This window comes from Magallana gigas, chromosome 10 (assembly GCF_963853765.1).
Source record: "Magallana gigas chromosome 10, xbMagGiga1.1, whole genome shotgun sequence".
In the NCBI taxonomy this organism is placed as follows: Eukaryota; Metazoa; Mollusca; class Bivalvia; order Ostreida; family Ostreidae; genus Magallana; species Magallana gigas.
The window spans coordinates 27803174-27826511 of record NC_088862.1 but is presented as its reverse complement, the minus strand read 5'-3'; the positions used below and the strand labels follow the sequence as shown (position 1 = coordinate 27826511).

The 23338-nt window shown below is 32.1% G+C and overlaps 2 protein-coding genes and 1 long non-coding RNA gene across 3 annotated transcripts; all 3 read right to left on the bottom strand.

Annotated features, from left to right (window-relative positions):
- Positions 1–2017: 2017 nt before the first annotated feature.
- On the bottom strand, positions 2018–3698 carry LOC136272272 (uncharacterized). Its single transcript, XR_010710227.1, has 3 exons — positions 3455–3698; positions 2379–2516; positions 2018–2105 (listed from the first exon to the last, which is right to left on the bottom strand). It is a non-coding gene; the product is annotated as an uncharacterized lncRNA (long non-coding RNA).
- Positions 3699–10166: 6468 nt separating this feature from the next.
- Positions 10167–12876, bottom strand: LOC117683672 (cell death abnormality protein 1). The gene is made up of 7 exons (XM_066073553.1): positions 12756–12876; positions 12502–12664; positions 12335–12396; positions 12070–12220; positions 11910–11971; positions 11649–11792; positions 10167–10571 (listed from the first exon to the last, which is right to left on the bottom strand). The coding sequence occupies exons 1-7, from the start codon at positions 12775–12777 to the stop codon at positions 10327–10329; spliced, it is 849 nt and encodes a 282-aa protein (XP_065929625.1). The 5' UTR covers positions 12778–12876; the 3' UTR covers positions 10167–10326.
- Positions 12877–15977: 3101 nt separating this feature from the next.
- LOC136272008 (uncharacterized) lies at positions 15978–18146 on the bottom strand. The gene is made up of 2 exons (XM_066072670.1): positions 17997–18146; positions 15978–17583 (listed from the first exon to the last, which is right to left on the bottom strand). The coding sequence occupies exons 1-2, from the start codon at positions 18144–18146 to the stop codon at positions 16438–16440; spliced, it is 1296 nt and encodes a 431-aa protein (XP_065928742.1). The 3' UTR covers positions 15978–16437.
- Positions 18147–23338: the final 5192 nt, after the last annotated feature.

Sequence of the window (23338 nt, the reverse complement as noted above, 5' to 3'; positions counted from 1 at the left end):
AAGAAAGAGGAGCGTGGTTCCTTAAAATAGGGATGATTGCTACAATGTATGTTTGATAAACTCGTTACCACACCAATTTATGTAGGAGTCAGAGTCCTTAAACTTTGACTTAATATATCTAGAGAAGGAGACATATTTTGTTAAGCATTGTAGAAAAATAAACTGTTTGCAATGATAACTCTAATCGATTCCACAAATCAAAACATCAATGCATGTTACCATTAAGTATCTAGAGGGTTGGTCTCTAAAGTATTCAATCTTTTGTATCTAAAAAAAACAACAATTTAAAATAGATGTAGGAAAAAAAGGTATTCTTGAGACCTATGAAATAAATCAAGAAAATGGGGCTGGTTCCTTAACCAGCTACTAGTAAAGTATATAACAAATAACTCAAAAACGACATAATCGTCTGAAATACGATTGAAAAATCTGAAAAAGCAGATTTTCTTCAAGAACTACAGAAAAAAGGCAGATAAAACCACCTGCCTAGTTAAGATATTTACTCCACTTTAACTTGTTGAATTTCTACAGCCTGACACATTATCACAGTCTTTGTTTTAGAGGTACATGTTGACTAACAGTGTTTTTTCAAACAAAGAGTAAGAAAACCTGGTATCAAAGTTTGTGCCAGTCTAACCCGCTTTACCGACTAGTAAGTTAATCAACAATTGAGGGATATAAGAAAACGTTATTAGTCAATGATACACACGCACTTTTATTAATTTGATCCAAGTCTAATGTTTACAAATCTGTTTTATTATTTCCCGCTGGAACCCGATACAGCAAGTCGTTCCAGTTTTAATGCATTAATGATATAGATATATTGTACTCAAAAGTTAGAATTTAAGGAAACCGTCAAATACACTAGATTTAATTACTTGCCTCACACACAATGTTGCATCTATACATACAATGTATTTGACTAAAAACAATGTCAAAAACAATGAATCTAAATTGTTATGTTCATTGAATTCCGTTTAAACTGGCAAGAAAGGATTGAAATACATTTGACAAAGTATTTTGATTACTTTCAAAGAGTGTTCCTTGTTCCATGAAAATTTGAGGAAATACAATGCACATTGAATAAATTTGTCGAGGATGTATTTTTTTTAATGTTTTTATCCCCTAAATTACTGGGTTGATTTGAAAAATTTATAATATCTCATACATTTAAGAAAACAAAAACCCACCAGCAGTTATATTGTTACAAAAAAGGCAAAACGTCACATGTATTTGTAAACAAAGTTTCACATCACTAGTAATTTGCTTTATGTCATCTATATGACCCTAGAGACAAGTAATCGCGTTTCCAACATCCACGTGTAAATATAGAGCACAACTACAATAAGAGCCACGACAATGACTCCAATAGTTGCAAACATCAGGACGTTTTTGCATTCAATTTCCTCTTTCATCGTGATAAAAATAGTTGTACTGCTAAAGTGTATTGACACGCTGGAAAAATCTAAAAAATAAAAACAAACGATAATGTAGATTCAATAAAAGTCTTAATTAACATGTTATTAACTAAATTAAACATCTGGCGTTCCATCCACTTGTTTATACATGTATAATAAAATATAATTGACAATAGTTTATTGATAATGATATAAATATAAAATATTTTTTTTTAAAATTGTTAAAATATAAGTTGGTGTTTCTATAAAGCAATTGTTAAGTTTTATATTCAATTCCAGATCTCTGAAATTGTAGATACTAATACTAGATACAACCTTTGTAGAATTCATTGTCCAACTATGTATATTTGGGAAACATTTGAAATGAAATGCATAGAGTTTGATCTGTATCATTTTCTCATGAACAATCACTTTTTGATAATATAAAAAAATAGATGGATGAGATAATCGATATTTTGACTTTTCCATAAATATTTGGAACAACTAAAACTTATGAAAAAATGTTAAGTTTAACAATTTAACTTTTCCACTTTAATAAAGCATTAAGAAACATTTAATATTAAGTTAGAAACCAGTTCTAATTAATTTCTGAACAGTACCAACTTTTTGGAATGCTGACTTTAGATGTGACATATTCTGAAGTAAAACTCTTGTAGATAAAACCTAACGATGAAGAAATATCACTTTCTGAAAAAAGACGAAGCATTAATTTATAAAATAATTTGTTTTCTTGACTTGGTTTTATTCTCTTTTTTTCTTCATATCTTTTTTCCCCATTTGAATATTAACAATTAAAACATGATTTTTAGAATACAAGGTTTAAATAAGTTATAAAATATTATAATTTAAATCCATGAAGATTTTTCCTGTTGTACTTGAAACACATACAAAAACGCTTTTGTTTTCAATTTTAGATTTATTAACTAGTATATAAATTCTTGTTAAGTGTGATCTGATTACCTCCTCTTGTACGATTGCATCCGTTTCTATGATCACAATCATTGAATATAAAGTTGCAGTTTGATTGGCAGTTCTGACCATAGGTTGGGTAAGGACATATCATGCTACAGTTTGTTCCGTTGTATCCCTTTTCACAGGCTGGTCGAAAGAGCATTATATAAATTCCATACATGAAACAAATCAAAAGCGTATTTAACAAACAAACCAATGAATACAACAATCACAATGCTGTGTCTTTAATATTATCATTTTTGCCATCTGAAAAAAAAATGATGTGCTGTAAAATTCACGTCAAAAAAGATAATAATATCAATGCCGTGGTTTGCGTCAAACAAATGTCTCTTTGATTTTAACGTCACAATTGTATCATAAAGAATCAAATGTAAGCCTGCATTTCATCTGAATACAACTTTACATTTCATTCTTAAAATGTTAAGGTAATCCATCCATTACTAAGGCAAGTTTGACAATTTTTATTGATTTATAATACATCAAATACGTATTTTAAAGTTATTATGAGGCTCACATAAACTTCGGAGTTTGAATGTAGTCAACTAGATAATCTTTTTACACTTTTTTATAGAGTTGTCCGCCCTAGAGGAAAATATTTAAAAAAATCATTTTCTGAAAATATGTATGGTAAATTATGATTGTTTTCTGCCTATTCAAAGAGAGGGAGTCAGAGCTTTTGCAACTTTTTACCAAGAGAAATATGAGAAAATTATTTGTACTAAAAATATTATTAAAAAAGCATTTTTTCCATAGATATTTAATATTTCTCTCAATTTCAATGGTGAATCTTTAATATTAAATAAACACCTTAAAATCACACTAAAATTTTAATGATCAGACTTGTAATTCAATATATATATATATATATATATATATATATATATATATATATATATATATATATATAAAGACTTAGACAAACAATCAAGAAAACATTTTTGTTACGTTTGTTTGAAAAACAGTCAGTATTCTACAATAAAAAAAAGATCTGTAAATAAACTAAAGCCGTTGAGAATGACTGATATCTTTATCCATTTTTATTTATTTTTTATAAACGTACTTACGTATACATTTATTCTGTGGAATATCCCATCTGTGTCCTTGGCAACATGACGTTTCGTTAATTCTTAACCATTTTTACATTTATTTCAAGTGACGTTTGGCTTCCCAAAAAACCAACAACAACAAAACAAAAGTGAAAAAAGGTGCATAAACATTATTTCAAGAGCTTACCCAGGGCATGAATATATCGATTCATTTCTAAAAGTATAGATAATTGTGGCAGAAACAATAAACACTACCACCTTCATGTCCATATTCAATGAATCGTAATACTTTCAAAGAGACTGTTTCCTGAGAGCCAGCTCAGTTTATTTAGTTTTATTTAGTTCAAATATCCTGGTTCTTTAAAAACATTACAATTACATGTTTCATATGACTTTTCAGATTTAATGTTTAATGACTCTTATGAAATCCAAACGATTCGGAATCAACATTAGATCAATCAGCAAAAACAAAAACTAAAAAGAGTGCCCTTTAAAGATTAAATGTTTGAAACGTTCTTTTAAAATCAACTATTCATATAATTGTTTTTACAAATGTCGACAGATGCAATTTGAATTGAATTAATCAAAGATTTATTAATGGGACTAGTTTGAACTACAAAATAAATTTACTATGATTGACAACATTTCTTTAATGTTTACGTATGTCCATTGAAATAGTTCTTTTCTCACAATGCTCTTTTTTCTGCCCCCGATTTTACTGTAAATGTTCAACTCGACTGTTCATTTTTGTGATTTTTGAGATTTTAATCAACTCTCCTATGCAGTTACTCAGACAAACCGAAAGTGATACAGTGATTGGACCTCAGCACAAATCATTGCTGCTGACAAAACTTACTTCTTGGAAATAGTTGATGAATTCGATGTAATGTATTCTAAAGCATTGTTTTTCAAGGAATCTTGTTTATAAATACCTTGAAAAAAGTCAGATTTTATATGGTACGAACAATTTAAATATTTTTTGTAGTCGTATGTATTCCTACGCCCGAGTTCAATATAGTCTCGTTCAACTCGATGCTCGGCTGTCTCCGTAACATCTTGTCGGAGATTTACGGTGTCAGTCGAGCGTTTGATTGAACGAGACTAGATTTCAATATTGCTTGGATCCATACAATTTTCGAGAAATATTTCTATCACTGATACACAGTTTGATTGAAATAATTTTATCTTTAACATTATTCGTATGGGGGTTTCTCGAAACTCTTGTCGAAAAAGTCCAAAAATTCATATTATAAAAATGTTCGTAATTCAAATTAGAAAATACATACATGTACTAGTCATACAAAATAATAATAATACATTGTGATATATCTTTACGATGTTGTATGATACAGTTACTACTCCCTAACATACACTATCACAGCTGAAAAGCAGACCAGCCAACTAGATGGAGTGTGCAGTCTTACATATGTAAATAATCAGTAACTTAAAATTGTTTAAAACGGTGATTGTGGAGACAAACAATTCGAAGCCGATAACTGACAATTCATACGAGGAATTGGGTTTTCGAATATTTTGATTTCTTTAGACTTTAGGCTTGAAGGAACTTCTTATAATTTTATCATATTCGCAAACATAAGTATCCAACCAAACCTGGGGTACCGGTAGAAAAGAACAGTTTGAAAAAAAATACAAAAAGCTTTTATATATCAAATAAAAAGGGGTTTTTTTCTGTTGTAAAATCAAAACTTGGGATGTCAACGAGTACTCGAGTGCTCGACTATCGCTCGGTCACGCCGATCATCGACTAAAATATTCTTAGTCGATTAGTCGTCATAACATGAAGAAGACAAATTCAAAACTTTTTTTTTCTTACCGCAGCAGTTTTTAGACTTCGATTGAAAACAAGAGTTTTCTTTTCTCTGCATTTTTAATCATAAAAGTTAGTAATCACGTACTTATAGAAATCAATTTGTGGGTCATCTAATCTGGTATGTATTGGTCAAGGATTAGATGTTTGTGTTAATCAAAAAATTCATCACATCATCTTAAGGCGTTCGTTTTTATAATCATTAACTTTAGTTTTTGATTTGCCACGGCACAAGACAATGACTTAATAACATGAAATAGGTGACATGTCATGTGCCTTAGATGATATGCAGCTCAATGATGTGTTTATAAGCATTACGAGAAAAGGAAAAGCTAAGAATTAGCTAATGTACATGTATATATTTAGATAGATAAGATACTTATTTATTTGAAATCAAATACATCTTGACTAAGTGCGTTTTATCACAAGCTTTTAAATGTATTTGATTTAGGATACGATGTATCCGACAGTATAATTATTTAATTTGAAAAATCACACGCAGTTTCAAATAAATTAACGAGTACTCGACTATCGCTCGACTAAAGGTTCTAATTAATTGACTTAGCCAATCGAGTAAAATTGACATCCCTTGTCAAAACTAAACATCTGACAAAACTTGTTTATGTAATTTCAAATTTAAAGTTTGTTTATTGAAAAGAAAAGAAAATTGATTTATTACAAACAAATTAAAAGAAAAAAGTTTTGAATGGAAATCAGCTTGTCTCTTAAACTTTATTTTGTTTTTCTTTATTCATAGTAACGGGTTTTTTTTTCAACAACCATTGCGACTGAACAACACGTGCACATTCAGTGTATGATTTCATACATTGGGGAATTAGTCTATTTGAACACGTGTGTTTATTGATATCTATCTATCTCAAAATGACTAAAAACTACAGGTATATATGTTCGAGTAGAAATGCAACACCATGCACTTGTCTTTATAGTATCTGTATTAAGTCTGAAACAAGCATTGATCAAAAAAGAAACACATACATGACATGTGGTGATAACAAACATTGTTCAAAATCAAAAGCTCTAAGGAAAATACAAAACAAGAGCTGATCAAACACGGTACGGAAGGGTCAGATGCCATAGAGGTGTTATCATCCTCTGATGACCAGTCGGACCCGCCATGTGCTCTTTGTTGTAATTGAAAAAAAACCCGGAAAGTCCGCATACAATTAGGTGAATACATGTAGGTTTGATTGGTCTAACAATTAGTATAGAAGACGTCAGTCAGCATTTTAGCCAGTGGAAGATTGTTCATGTAATATCGGTTTTCATACTGTGAATTCACTTCGTATGTATGCCAACCATATTTGTAACAACAAATGAAAGCCTTACCAGCTTTCTATTTTTAGGAATATAAATAGAAGCATCAAAGGTTTACCACTACACATAAAAAGTATATAAGACGTACACTTTATTTACCATTTCTATTTGAATTAACATTTAGATCAAATAAGTTGAACAATGCATAAACACAGCTTATAAACACCAAAGCGTACATTAAGACTTTGGAAATTAAGTACATGTATATCGTTATGGAGTCTTTTAAATAAATGTTCTTTTCAACACAACCGAGTGTCTACGTAACAATTGATAATTACTTACTTGAAGCAAGTGTATCGACGTAAATACTTTGTACGATTCAATGCATGAATGTTTATTTTTATCCACCCTCCTACAATAAATTTTCATATTTAAAAGAATCTACATGATTCAATCTGAAAAATAGATTTGATTTTACTTTTGAAGAAACTTACAATGTATAGAAAAATATGACATTTTTTTCATTTTTTCAAATACGTGTACGATCCATCATGAATTTTTATAAAAAGTCATAAATTATCTTGATGTAAAAATATTAGCAGTTTTTACTTTTTCTATTCAGCATCTTTTAAATTAATTTTTCTTTAAAGCCGATGGAAATGTAAAATTGCATCTTTGGTGGATTAATTAACAATGTTAAAAGCTGCGTTTCATTTAGAATTGTTAAATAAAAATATTGGAATTTTAATTGTTTAAGATTAAATGCACAAATTATTTAAAACTTTATTAAATTAATAAACAAAAAGTAGGAATGTGTTGATAGCACCGTTCGTTCACCCTGAAATGTAATCAAAACGATCATTCATTTGTGAGATTTTTAATATAAACTTTGTTAAACTATGACAGGAAATAATTCGAGATGACAGTTGTGGTTCTGATATCACACATTTTCTCATAGCAACTGATAGTATCAATTATAATGTTTGATATTATCACTAGATTCTCACAATCATACCTGCTTTCAGATTTGTGAACAAAGGTCTAACACTCATATTACAAATATCATAGCATCTGTTGTTTACAATTATAAATTGATTCTCTCAGATTTTATATCTCTCTATAGGAAAGATTGTTTAAAAAGATGCGATATATTCTGATGTGACCATCGTGTAAATTATACCTAACGAGGAAGGAATTACATGTGTTGAAAACGAGGAAACATAAACTAATTATATTTAGATGCTTTATTTTTTCGCACTAATAGTTATTGATATTTAAACATTTGGAAAATGATGTTAGCTAAAATGATTAAAAAAGTTAACTTATCAAGGTCTCATGTTTCCAGTGAAAGACCTTTTAGTTTTCGGACTGTTTCTTGTTACTCTTGTTAAGGTCTTGAGTTTCCGAGGGAATACCTTATTGTTTTCGTACTGTTTCTTCTGATTATTTTTTCAACAAATGTTGTGCACGCGGTCTATCAGAAACATTCGGCAGAATTTCACCATTTTTTCACAGATGATTGCCAGAGCTCATTACTTTGGAAGCGATTTTGAAATTTTGAAATCGTCACTTCAGATACCGAGTTACGGCCGGTTTTCTATTTTTTACGACCTATTTTTTGCAGAGCTTATATCACAAATTATCAGAAATATGAATATGAAATTTTCAGGATAGGTAGACTGTAGTTTAAAGTTGTGCACTTTTATTTTGTATTACGCCAGGGACGCCATTACTGGGAGCTCGCCTTGGCGTAAAAATTGGGTAGGCATTTTGAAATTCCCCCCTTTGTTTGTCTTCAAGATTTCTCAGAAATGGCATGATATATTTTCTTGAAATTTGCAGGGATGATAGAAAATGATAATGTCTCGAAGTTTTCTTTTCATTTTTTTTCAAATTTTGTTTCCTGTCGTCCGCTTTATGTCCCGCGACAAAAGGCTTGTGACATGGTGATCATAATATTGATAAAAACTTGAGCATTCGGGATTTGTATTCTTGAGACCTGTCAAATAAATCAAGAAAATGGGGCTGGTCCCTTGAATTAAGGACCAAGATACTCGTAAAGTCTATTAAAGATAACTCAAAAACGATAAAGATTGTGTAATGCATAATAGAAACAAAGTTGTTGACCGTAACAATATATGTTTGAAAAACTCATTGTAATACCCAGTTATTACGTAATAAAGGATTATAATTCATTATCTAAAAAGAAGGGGGGGGGAATTCTGAAATTGTATGGATTATTCATGGTATTATTCAAACACAGAAAATGCCCGGATGACCTACTCGTTACTCCTAAAGAGATCGTATCTAGTTCTGTCACTAGTTTTCATTAATTGAAAATCTTCAAGGTTTACTCGACGAATGTTTTTTTAAATTATACTACGCTATACAACATTAAATTTGAATTCCTTAAGTATAACGTTAACTGTTTTCATTTAATTATAGGTGATAAATTTAACTGTTTTACGAAGTATCAATATACCCGACATTAAATCAACTATGTTTTTGTGAAAAGTTATTTAAAACGTCATGTATTTTGCAATTCTTCCTGGTTGTTCATATTAATATTTCGCAAAATATTTCATGCAAAATATTCTAAAAATCCATTGCTGTTTCATGTGTGTCAAACTCTATTTAAAAGGCATTGATGTTTACACGTAGCATGGAGAGTCTCAAAGCCAAAGTTTATAAGGAGTTATTCATTTCTAAGCTTTAAAGCTGCCGATTATTTGATACTCAATATCGATAAGATTAAATTTAGTATAACAAGCTTTAACGACAACATTTATGTAAAGAAAAGAAACTATCTTTTATTTCTTAAAAAGTAACTTTTGACTTTACGGCACATTTTCTTAGAACTTTCAAAATAAAAGCAGATCGTGACGTTATATCGCATAAAGTACAGAAAAAATGTTACACGTAGCATTTCTACACATCGCTGTGAAATCAATAAGGAAGTTTTAACATGCCCACAAATTTTGATGCACGTTAGAATAAAGAGGGACCCCATCCAACCCCCCAACCCCCCTCCCCCCCAACTCGTTTTTTAAATGCATTTTTAAATACATGTAGTTGAAATTTGTCGTATAACAAAGTAGAATGTCTTTGAATTAAAACATATAATGTTCTTCATATTTTTTTTAATATTGAACATATCTTCATGTATGTTATACGATCGTTGACATTTATTTTGTTGAACATCCAGTCTGTGGACATTGTTGTGTCCAGGCAACATTAGCTTCTTTAACTCTAATTAATTTATATAAATTGACCATATTTAAATTTTTTCTAAAGAAACTTTTTTATAAACATAATTACATGTTCTTAGCAAGGGCATATATGCATTGAATCAGATGCACTATTAAAAGCGTACAACATTCTTGCAGACAGGACAGATAATAAACCTTTTTTTCTCTATACTCAGTGCATCCTTTTACTCTCAATATAGTTTTGTTTTCTGAAAGGCATTATTATTCATTTAGTTTTAATCTAGTGTTAATCTTCCTGGTTCTTTGAAAAATTACTAAATCAAACATTGCCGTGTTTAGATATATTTTAGTTAGGGAATTTAATTTCCACAAACAAATGATTAAACAGAGTAACATTTGAAAATTTTAATGTGTTGTGTACGACTGTATACATGTAGAAACAGGTCAGTGTCCAGGGTAATAGACAGTAAACAGGACTGATTAGTGCACCAATATCAATATAATTAAACAAATATCATGCATATCTCTGCAAAATGTAATCAGTGTTAAGAACAGGAAGAAACAACAATATATTTTATTTAGTTGAGTAGTAACACATTTTCAAGACACCTCTCGCTATTTAACGCTAAAATAAATGCTGAACCCGGTTTCTTTATTGACGTTTTCCAGTCGGTAGGTATAGATATAACAGTTACAATGAATAAAGCCACTGCTGCAAGAACACCGATTCCTATCATTAACATTGGCTGCTTCCCATCTGTTGATACGTTTTGGTAATTGTTCCAGTTAACAGCTGATGTGGAGTTATTTTGCATATGGGTTTCTACAAAAAAATATAAAACGTAGTGCCTCAAAAGTTTAAGACAACTTGCTTTTTGTAACTGCATGATACTGAAATGAAGACCAAATCGTAAATTGAATATCATATATTGAATTACGACGCTATACTTTAATTATGACAAAGAGCGCAATGCGGGTATGGCCGGACAACAGAGGATGGTCTCTTCTTCATAGAACCTGATCCTACTTCTAATTGGCTTAGAGGTCCGTGTTTGCCGTGCTTCTGTTTTTCCTGTGAACTTTTGATGTTGAACACTGTTCGTTATCATCACATGTCATTAAGAAACACATTATTTTTTCCGCTCATTTTTAAAAAACTGCATTACAGTTTAACTTCCTAAACTTAGTGGATTCTACTTTTGTTTTTTTGTTTTTTTAAATTAAGATTGTTGTGGAAAAAAATGATTGTAAACTAAAATAATTCATTTTCTAAATATTGATTTTATTACCAGAATAATGGCATGCAAATATAACCTCCTATCAATGTAATGCCGTTTAACATTTATTTTTTACTTTGATCATATCAATTTGCTAATATTGCTCCTTATCCCCTTGATGGAACTTGAGAACAATTCAACCGATAAACCGTACACAATCTTATTCTAGCAAATTTTATATTCTCCCCTTATTATTTTTTTGGTTTGGTCATATCAGTTACATCTTTCTCTTGTTTATTTTAGTTTCATACTGTAATACTCAAACCATCAATATGACTGTTACTTTTTGATTACATTTCTTATTACCTAATTTCTAACAATAGCAAACTAACAAAGGTATCATTTCTGTTGAATATCATCTCTTTTATACGCTACTCGAATGCATTTAGAAGTTCATTTGTTAATGAAAAGGGATATTTTTGCTGCAAGAATACCTCATTAATATTTCATGCAACAATTGATATGATTTTTAGTTGCGGAAGTTCAAATGCAGACCGATTTAGTGCAACCGTCATTCCGATAAGAAAAGAGTATATAGTATAAAAATTATATATGTTGCTAATATTTTTGCAGACGAAATAATGATCATTTTATATATGTTAAAAAATTGTTCCTAACTATACCATTTTCGGTTGTATGTCCTATACACCCGTCTCCAGGATCACAGGAGTTCTCTGTACAATTACATATTGATTGGCATTCCAGACCGTAAGCAGGGAAAGGACAAATGACATTACAGTTGTGTCCAATGAAACCCTTAACACAAGCTGAAATAAGACAAATAAAGAAAACCTGAAATTGTATGGGAAATAGATGTAAATAAATGTAAGCAATTGATTATAATTCGGAATATTACTTAACACAGTTGCATAACGTATACCTACGGATACATCTTGTCTCTTCGTTATTCCACTTGTATCCCTGACAACATTCAATTCCGTTTGTTCTTCAGTTATAAAAAAAAGGAAGTTATCACATTCTCATTTTCACATAGATGCAATTTGTTATATAAATCATTTTTAACACAGAGTGCAAATTACATACCCAATACAGATGTTTCCTATTTGGTTTTTACAGCCGTAAATAGAATTGCAGTCTTCCTTTGTACATTTACATGTTGACTGACATCCCTGTCCGTACAATGGGTATACACACCTGATTGTACAGTTATCTCCAGTGTAACCGGCTTCACAAGCTACATAATTAAGATTAAAATAATCGTAAATAAAAATGGCAATTATAATGTGAAGGAATCTTTTCTTCACCTTTCAGTTTAAAATTATTATTTTAATTTACTCTTAACACTTACGTATACAACTCTGTTTTACTCGATCCAATTGGAATCCGAAACAACAAGACTTTCCGTTTACACTACATCGAGGATTTACAAGAATTATTATTTTGAAAATATTGACTTTCAGAAAATCTGTTTCTGACAACAACAACAAACATATGATATGAAAGCATAGCACATACCCATCACAGATGTTTGAAAGAGTTTTCCCTGTTGAATTTTTACAGCCTTCTGCATGATCACAGTTTATCTCTTTACAGTTGCATGTTGACTTACAGTCTTTTCCAAATGAAGGGAAGACACACTTGGTGTCACAGTTTTTACCAGAGTAACCAACATTACATGCTAAATCAATCAAATGTTTGATGAAATGAATAAGAACACGTTTTTAGTATGTGAATTTAACGTTAGTATGTTAATTTAATCTACCACTTACGTATACACATCTGTTTTACCATGTCCAAATGGAATCCTGTACAACAATCGATGGCTCCGTTTTCACTGAAACATAGATATATGTGTAGTTACATTGAATCAACATCCTATTCCGAAGAAAGTATCAAATACACTAAGTTAAATTACTTACATCCCACAAAGTCCGGATGCATGTATAGCTTTAACATCCAGAGGCAATGTCACACATGCATAGTACAGAAACCATGTACAGGTCATTTTATTCCGTTTCAAACATGTAATTCAGGGATTCGGAAATATATAACAGATTTTTTTGCATATTTCCAAACGTTTCTTCCTTGTTCAGCTAAAGATAAAGGAAATTATAATTCATATATGAATTAAATAAATGATTCCTGAATGTTAAGTGATCTATCACTTTGTAGAGACAGTTTTATACTAAAAAAATGATCTTGTGCCTTACAGACAATCATGTATTTTAAATTCCAGATGACTGAACGGTGGGTTTTTAGCATGACATGTGGCGATAAAAAACAGTATACAAAATCAAAAGACCAAAAGAAAATACAAAACAGGAGTAGACCAAGCACAGACTTCTGAAACAGATAGCGGTGGTATCAGGTGCCAAGGAGAAGTGAGTATCTTATGCTGACCAGTGACACCCATCATGAGTTCTTTGTTATGTAGGTGATTAAAGGACATATCGCATGTTTCTAAAGTATACAGTGGTAACAACGTTATTGTTGACAAGCTTATCGTGCGTGATCGTTCGTGTACCGTGCGTGATCGTTCGTGTACCGTGGGTGTTAGTGCGTGTATCAGAATCGTTAATTTGCGTTTTTAATCGTGCGTGATCGTGCGTGTTCGTTTGATTTTTTTCGTTTTGTTACTTTTTTTCGGAATGTTGACCCGAGAGAACCAAAATGGCGGAAATGTGTAAAGGAGGTAGATTGACTGTGCGTTTAAAATAGAAAATTCTGGACTTGTACGAAAGAAATTTATCGGTGCTGGCTATTAAAGATCGCCTACTGAAGGAGGACTCTGTGAAATTTTCACGAACAACTATCTACAGTTTTCTTAAGAGACACAAATCTTGTGGAATCTTGACTAGACGACGAAGGACCGTGAATCCCGCCAGTGTGAAACTGAAAGAATTACATTTGAAATTCATTGATTTGTGGATGGACAAAAATAATGAACTTAAGGCGTCGGAGTTGCAGAAGCGATTGTTTGAGACATTTGGCTTGAAAGTATCAACCTCCCTTATTTCAACGAGAAGGCGCAGTGTTCTTGGGTGGAAATCGCAGACGAGCAACAAAACCTGCCAGATGATAAGCAGAAAGAATAAGACGGTATGTTTTTCATTAAGCCTTTTTTCCCATGTTAGATCGGAAAGTAATATCACAATAATGCTCTACCATAACTCTTATTATACTTGTTGTATTTATCACTCTGTTCATATAATCAGGGACGTATATACTAAGTTAGTATATACGTCCCTGATATAATACATAATTTATTCTGTTCATATAATGCATTTACATTGTATATGTATCCGATTTTATATAATGTACAGTAAATAAGTACCAAACTTATATTTCTTAGGTTCGCATGCAATGGTGCCTAGATGTACTACAAACCAGAGAGAGGTTCAGGGATGTAATCTTTGTTGACGAGAGCTGTGTGGAGATGTGTGCCAATGGTAGAATCGCTTTCCACCAAAAGTCATCTGACTTTGAGAAGAAATGTAACAGAATTCCCAGGCCAAAGCATTCATACAAGGTACACATAAAATCAAATAAAAATTTATACAGTATGTTCATTTAAGGAAACTATGAAGACTGTTAATTTTCATTGTTGAATAATGTTATGGCAATCTATAAATAAAAATTATTGATATTATGAGACTGAATAAAAATAAATGACATTAAAGTCAGAAGTGATATACATCATGAGATGCGATTTGTTTTCTTAAAGTATTTCTATTCACCCATTAGGTTAACGTATGGGCTGGTATCTCCTACAAAGGCAAAACAAGCATTTGCATCTTTACCGGGATAATGGATTCAGAGGTCTACCAGAAGATTCTGAGGGACAATTTCGTCACCTTCACATCAGAAAACTTTCCAAATGGCTATCGCCTCTACCAGGTAATTTCATTTTAAGTGCATTTAAATTTTGTTATTCAAAAATCAATGACTAAACCACTTGTATAATTTATCAAACAATTGAATTTACATTTCTCTATTCATAGGACAACGATAGCAAACACACTTCCAAATCGACCAAAGCTTGGATGGAAGATAATGGTATTCTGGACCATATCATGAAGACCCCTGCCTCATCACCAGATTTGAACCCAATCGAGAATGTCTGGGCTTCCATGAAGCAGTATCTTTCCAACGTTCACAAGCCAAGGACAAGAGACGAGCTAGTGGGAGGCATCAAGGCTTTTTGGGCATCTCTAACAGCTGCAGTGTGGCAGATATATCGACCACATTCATCGAGTGATTCCCTACATTGTTCTCAACAAGGGTGATGCTTCTGGATTTTGATATGTGTGCCAATGAACTCTATCAGTGAAACTCTGATTTGGTTTTGTTTGATGTACATTGTAAAAAATGCCATAAGTTTACCTGATGTTTATGTGTTGATTTATGTGAAACTGAACTTGCCATTTTCAGTGTAATTTCATGCTTTGCAAAATGTTTAAGATTACTGGTATATGACACTATACATATTGAATATATGTCGATAAATGAATTTTGAAATCCCAACTGTGTTTTATTTTCTGAGAAGTGAGTCTACTCTATTGTCACCTTCTAAGAGTTAATAATGACAAAATATTTAAATCATGCATTTTGTTTGCATTTCTACAATAAATTCAAGGAAGTATCGAATAAGGGGCATAATCCCAATAAAGATATTTTAAATGATCAACCAAAATTTGAGCATCAATTGTAAAGTTACAAGCAAGACACAGAGCTCACAATTCTTTGTATTAATGTAAACAAGGCTTGTGCCATTTTTTGTTTACATCACTTCAATATACCATATAACTTCTTTATCAAGCTGATTTTTCTATCTACTGATTGGTTTTGGACAGAAATAGTTACCAACATTTGATTTAAAACAAACACATGACCTGAGCTTTGTTTACAAAAGAAAGAAATGTGAGCTCTGTTTCTCACTCTGACAAGTGTTCTATTATCCTGATGAAATAAAACCCAGGAAAGATGTACAAAGGAATTTATTAAGTTTCAAAGTGAATGTAACAATATGCAATAATACATACTAGTATCTCTGATCATCTCACAAAACATCATTTGTGTTGATTTTTGCTAAGTGTTGATAAATATATGTAGAACTAAAGTGCAATAAATTATTAAATAAAAAAAAAAAACGTTCATGACACATGAAATATACAACATGTATATAAATACATACAAAAAAGAGCATTACAATAATAATGCACCGATCGTTAACTACACAATACATACATGAGGTACATGTTTCATAATGTAACTATGAAGTTATTTTTCACAGAATGACAGATTGTTTTAATTGAAATATACATGAACAACAGTTGAATTTACAATGTTGTACAGGTTAAAGTAATCATTTATCTATACATATTGCAGACGGTTTTGCATTAACTATGTACCTCAAATCGATGCTAATACTCCAAATTCAATTGTACTTTGTCACTTCCTGGAAATTGCTCTGATTCCACTGTTGATCGCATTCACAGCCTTTGTGAACTCGTCCATGTTGTCACCACAGAAGTCCAAATAACAATGTTCAATAAGATGCACACGGCGAGGGGATAGAACGGGTCTGTTCTTTCTTCCAAAAAAGTTCTTTCCAACAAGTTCATGGTCAGAATACACCGTTTTAACAACATTCCACAAAAAGTTCCCCTCTGAACAGGAGGATCCATGCAGCTTCTCAAGTTGTTCTCTTCGCATCTTGAATTCATACTGCCCGGCCTCAACATCCTCTGGACAGGAGATTTCTTTCACAGTGTAGTCTTTCTTACAGTTAGGAACCAGGATTCGTCTTCTCTTCTTGTTTGGCACCAACTCTTTCAGTGGTTCACGATCACACAGGTTTTTTTGGGGCACAGTCACATTAGAATTTGCAGCATCTGTGTCGGGGCTGTCAACACTTTCCCTCTGAATGTTCTCCGAGTTGGTGATTGGTGACAACTCGGTTACAACAGATGGAATGTTCATAGTCCTTGGAGTTGTTTCAATAGGCGTAGCAGTGTTTTCCATGGTATCTTCCTCTCTGTAGATGGATATAGTTGGAGTTGACTGGATAGTGCTCCCATTCGGTACATTGGCCATTGCCCACTGGTACACCTCACTCACACTGAGAGACTGATCACGGCGGTCATTCTTTTTCACAATGGATAGAATTTCATCAATTTTGCGTTCCATCCTGCGGGCGTAATCTTCTTGGGGTGTAGAAAGACAAGTCTGCACAGCGGCATCTGCAAATGTCGGGCCAGGCTTTTGTATGGGCGGTGTGGCAGTCTGCGTGGCTGTCTGCGTGGCTGTCACTTTTGTTGATACCAATGTTGTTTGGGTGGAAGATGTTTTCTTTACTTTGCTGTCTGTGATCAGCTTCAAAATTTCTTTCTCATCCTGAATCACAATAACCTTATCTGTTTGGGAAGAAGATGTTGTTTTCCCTTGCTCGTAGTACAGAACTTGTTGAACGACGATTTCTTGTTCATCTGTTGTCAGATCATCCAAATACATTGGAGAACGTTTTGGTGAAATATCTGAATTTGTTCTGTCAGCCAGTCCTTCAAACAAAACTGTAATCTTGCGGCCTTTGGATCCCTGAAAAAGAAGGTTTTACTTTAATATGACAGGTTACGTTAAGATATATATATATATTACTCCACACAAAAGGACAGGTTACAATTTTTCACCCCTGATATTAAAGTCCATCAAAGATATACTTCTTAAGACAAAATATGATGGAAAATTGACAATATATTCATTTGTTTGAATAATTGTGGGAATTAACCTATTTTAGTGATATCATTGATAAACATCTATTGGGCTGTTGACTATAATGACTAATATTAAGAATAATGCAATAGACAACATCTGTTCATGGTTTTACGAAGATCTAATTTGGATACTATTTAGTATTTGAAAATTGCTTAAGATTGGGGGCAGATATTTGGCCAAATTAACTATAATTCTTTTACACCGCATTATCAAAAGAAAGATTAAAAAAAACATACCTCTTTAAAAGATCTTGAGCTGACTGGTGTATCCTCTTGCTGTGATTGTTGCTGCTGTAATACAATAAAGACGGTGTTAAATTTATACCATTTTATGATTCTCAAAATAAATTCTAGGGCATAAATTTTGTGCATGTACATGCACAACATTGCTTTATTAATAGTCACTCTTTTGTTATATGAATGGCCCATTCAGAGCCATATGTACAAAAAACAATGTTTCTTTTCCTTTGTTATGGTAATTTAACTTTAAATAGAAAGATCAAAATTATTGCTATTTGGCTTTTTTTTCCTTGGACACACAAGTCAAAATATCATCAAAAGGAGTAATGCTAAAAATAATTTACTTCATTTATGTTATAACTGTCATAATGTTTGAGTTCAGACAAAGTCTAGAGGGCAAGCAAACTATAATTTTATTTGTGCCAGAAAGACCAATAAACTGATGGGTAAGACATTTTTACTACCCCCTTTACTGGCGTGCGAACTGTTCCCAATGATTACTATTTCTTGCCAGTACATTGTGAGAACTGGTGGCACGCCAGTATATTATGAATTATTTACAAAAAAAAGAAGAAGACTTTTTGCAAAATTATCATTAAGTTTTTGCAAGGCAGTGCACATTTCAGAGAGATAAATACCAAAAAAAAAACAGCACACATAAATGTGTAAAAATATCTTTGTTTCTTGTGTTATCAATATAATTCTTATTTATTATTTAAAACCTGTTTAATTTCCATGATTGATCCCATTAACAGGTGAAATAACACATCATCACAGAATGGCTGACCTCTGATCGAAAGCACATTCCGTTTTATTTAAATGATTTTATCGACGAAAACATTTAACTTACTCCAAAGCGGAGTGGATAAAGTGTTGGGCTTGTGATCCGTACAAACTGAGTTCGAATCCCGCAGGGGCTTTTGGTGATGCTCACTGATTTGAATTTTTTAGATATTCATTTTTTTATCCCCAAACTGCAATTTTTTTTGATTATTTGACATATTTACGGTTTATTTATCATTATATCTTTTATAATCAAATAATTTACTGTTAATTCGAGTGACTTTTTCCAGGTGTATTATTCCACCTAAGACCCAAGACTACCTCAAGCATTGCATTTCCAATAGTTATACATACAATATACTGATTGAGTGGCGAGAGAGGATTCTAAGTGAGAACTGGTTTTTGGTCAGTAGGTCTTTGAACATTTCTGTTGTAATTGAGAAATAAGTCTGATACTGTACATGTACAATTATACAAGGAGAGACTACAGGCCTAACATTGACCATGCTATTACGAGAACAAAATCATAATTCATACTGACAGTGCTCCACCCCCACCCCCCAAAAAGGACTTACTTGGGAATACTTTCCATTTTGCATTTGAAGACATGTTTGTTGCAGCACAGGGACTTAAAATTTCCAATAAATAAATATACATCATAACATTTCCGCCTACGAGAAAGATAATTTTGTGAATATCGCGCCCGATGAATTTCTTTCTGTTCGATGTGAATGTGTTGTTGTTTTTTTATTTATTCAAAGCACATTTAAGTAGAAATATAAAACCCAAATTGTGTATTACCAAATAGGAGTAAATTGCAGCGATTGTTTGATATGGAAATACTTGTGTATGATTTTTCCCGATTTCCTCAGGAAATTCATACAATTAAATATGGTACGTGTGTGAAATTTTTTGATCGCTTCGCACTGTTTAATTCTTTTTCTTCATTAAAATATTTAGGGCCATAACATGATATAATAAAGAAAAATAATTTATATAAAACCTTGTCATATCATTACACGATTTATAGAAAACAGGATATCAATAATTAAGACATGTAGTCAGCACACGGGGTATGAATATTTTCTATATATATGTTGATAAAATTGAAAATAAATACTTACATTTACGGGACAGGCAGAAAATTTGTTGATCTTCTTTCTTCAGTTGATGAACTGGAAATGATTGAATATCTCCTTTGATTCCCCTCGCAAGAACACCGTTACCTGTCAAATTGGGAGGGCCTACGCGACACGGGGGAAGGGGGGGGGGGTGTAATGTCTCATAATTAGACCCCTTCTTAGCACCTGTTGTATGTTGACGCTTAATTGTTAAATAAACAATGCTTGATTAAAGGTATACCGAGGGGATCATCGTACGATGTAAACTTGAAATATCAATTATGATTTATTATATGTAATCATTTTCTCATCATTATACATATCAATCGTATCCGAATATATAAATGCTTTTATTGAACCATAAAATTACTACAACCCATAACAAAAGTTAAAGTATCGATCATTAAACATTTTACTGGTAATTAACAAGTGCAAAATATGAACCGCGACTAGATGTAAAAAAAACCCCCCAAAAAAAAAAAAAAAAAAAAAACCACCAACAACAACAACAACAAACAAACTATTTCGATGAAGAACTGCACATTTTGAGTTTGAAAAAAAATTAAAGTTGCCGGCCTTGTCAAGTATTAATTAAGGCAGTTAAATTAGACAACAAGAACAACAAAACCTTTCATTTGCTATTTAATATTCTTTCGTTTTCTTATTTCCACTCTTAAATATTATTTTGAGTTTTGCGTGAAGAAAGGGGAAGAATCGTGCGTGAACGTTTTTTATCGTTATCGTTCGGGTATAGTGAAAGTGCGGTACGTTAGTGATCGTGCGTGTATCGTGCGGAATAGTTCGAGTATCGTGCGTGATCGTGCGTGTATCAGGATCGTGCGTGTATTTTGTCAACAATAACGTTGTTACCACTGTACGACATTTTACATTTTTTGGCTTCCTTGTGTATCTAATAATTACTCCTAACAGTTTGTTAACGGTATAAAAGCAATAATTACCCATAATATCAATTTAAATTATAGCTCCGGTCGTTTGAAAACTCGTTAATTAGATAGCGTGTCACGTGGTACAGTGACGTCACATGCGACCTTCTTCGAACAGCTAATTGTAAACAAATTGTATGATTAGCATTATCTTCTTTAAATTTTGACATTCATTCACCATGTAAGTTGTTTTTTTACATGCTGACTAAATTAAAAGAATCTTATTATTCAGTCGTACATGTTTGAGCCACTAGTACGGATAAAAACGATGATATTGCCGAAAACGGGACGATGAAGTCGGCAATGACGATCAAATTGATCGACGTGTTAACATTGTAAACACAACTTAGTAAGGATTGTAACTCAAATAAATCTGTTAAAGGTGTTTATTTATTAAAATCTACAACAGTCTTGGTTTTTGGCGTTCCTAACGTTTCAGAATGTTCATTATTGTAAAACTGTGGTGCACAAGAAGTTTGTTTCTTCGGCAGTAACTGATCACAACTCACAACTTTCTAAGGTTGTTTACTCTATATTACACTGGATTATAAAAGCAGGCAAGAACGTTTTCCTTAATTATTGTTTATTTCTGTAAGATCCCATCTCCGTATTTTTTTTTTATCCATTTACGTATAAATGTATATCAACACACTTTGTCTATTTCTCGCGTAAACAATCATCTATTTATCGACAACTCGATCCATGACTTTCCCACAAAAAATAAAACTCACAGAAATCTCACCTACCGTACTAAAATTATGATTTCTGCAGAGGTGAGCTTCATGTTTGAATGAAGAAATCATGTATACAAAACCGATGCATACATGAACGTATAGTTTAACAATATAAGAAAAAGAAAACAGCTAATGAAGCGAGGCGGTATCCTAAATGGCGTCCCTCTCGTTATTTTTCTCCGATGAATTTGCGTTTTGTACACAGGCCCCTGTGCATAAACTTCTATTTTTTTCCTTTTTGGGAAATGAATACGATTTATTTATAAAACTATAATTACAAAAATGTACCATATAATTAATAATATATGAATTGAATGTTTATTTATAAATCCTCTCGTCGACAGATAGACCCCTATTTGTCACAAGATTTCTGCATACTTTCGTAAGGGAAACTTAAAAAAAAAAACCAGTCCAAATCCCCATTTTCGGTGGCTAAATCACCCGCAGGAGGCACAGAATACCATCATGTCCCGTTATCGGCAATTTAATAGGTGATAATTAGTTTAATTGTCGTTCAAATCTAACCCAATTACAAAGATGGCTAACAGCACCTTCTTGCTCAAGGTTGCATATGACGTCACACATCATGGCGGGTAGATCGAGAGAGAAAATATGCATATCGCGACATCTGAATTTCATCGCTTTCAAACTCACGAATTAGGAAGAATATTTTATGAAAACGTTAATAAACTTGATTTTTTATGAGTAAAGAATGATTTTAATAAAAAAATTCCGAAAATTGAAAAACATGCGATGTTTCCTTTAACAATAAGTACGACAAACACCATCATCTATTTTTACATAGTTAGTTCCAAAATGAATAGTGATAATCCTCCATACCCCTTAACATAAAGTGCAAATTACTTTCCAACTACATATGCTTTGGCTGACTTTTTACAGTCGTACATATTAATGCAAACTTCTTTGTACACTTACAATTCGACTGACAAGCCTGTCCGTACATTGTGTAGACGGTTAAGCCCAGTGTACATGTAACCTGCTTCACAAGGTTATTAAATAAATAAAAAAATGTTACGCTGTTAATAAACTTTTAGAATAAAATCGTTCTAATTTTTATTTAAGGGGGCCGATTTTAGTTTTTATTGCGCATTTTTGTTGCGCATTCTAGTGTAATACAGTTGATTTATACTTTTTATGAGATGTTTTCGATATCATTTATAAAATTGAACACAATAGATAAAATACAGATACAAATATTTATATTTTTTAAGGACATTTTTATTTTTAAAACGATTTTTCCGTTATGGGGTAGGGGAGCGTTGCAATTGCGCTTTTATGACGTTATGATAAAATGAAACTTTATAGGAGTATGTTATAAGAATTAACATAAAAGAAAAAGTAAAATTGTACGCCGTTGAAATTTTAAATACATGATGATGCTATCCTCGATGACAATTTCCTTATTTTTTCAATGAATCCATTTTACTTATCTACATTCGTAATGATTCAAATATAGACCAAAATTTGGTGCATTTTAGTATTTTGAGATGGCCCTAACTAAAAACCAGACGGTTCCAGTTTTAATGCATTAATGATGTAAATATACTAGATGATAGCCCGCGCAAGTGCGGGTATTAAGATATAAAAATTAAGGTGGAATAACACACCTGAGAAAAGTCACTCAAATTAACAAGAATGTTTTTGATAATGAAAGATATAATGATAAACTAGACACTTGTTGCTATAGCAACAAAAAGGTCTTCCGTTCCTCATGCAAAAATCTGCACATAAAAATC

What these genes read in the sequence shown, in the direction of transcription:
- LOC117683672 (XM_066073553.1), bottom strand. Translation starts at nt 12,777, where the DNA reads ATGGTAAAACAGATGTGTATAC. An exon ending in GGTAAAACAGATGTGTATAC is followed by an intron (nt 12,665 to 12,755) that starts GTAAGTGGTAGA and finishes TGATTGATTTAG; the next exon opens with CATGTAATGTTGGTTACTCT. An exon ending in ATAGGAAACATCTGTATTGG is followed by an intron (nt 11,972 to 12,069) that starts GTATGTAATTTG and finishes TTATAACTGAAG; the next exon opens with AACAAACGGAATTGAATGTT.
- LOC136272008 (XM_066072670.1), bottom strand. Translation starts at nt 18,146, where the DNA reads ATGTTGTGCATGTACATGCACAAAATTTATGCCCTAGAATTTATTTTG. An exon ending in GCTCAAGATCTTTTAAAGAG is followed by an intron (nt 17,584 to 17,996) that starts GTATGTTTTTTT and finishes CTTCTTTTTCAG; the next exon opens with GGATCCAAAGGCCGCAAGAT.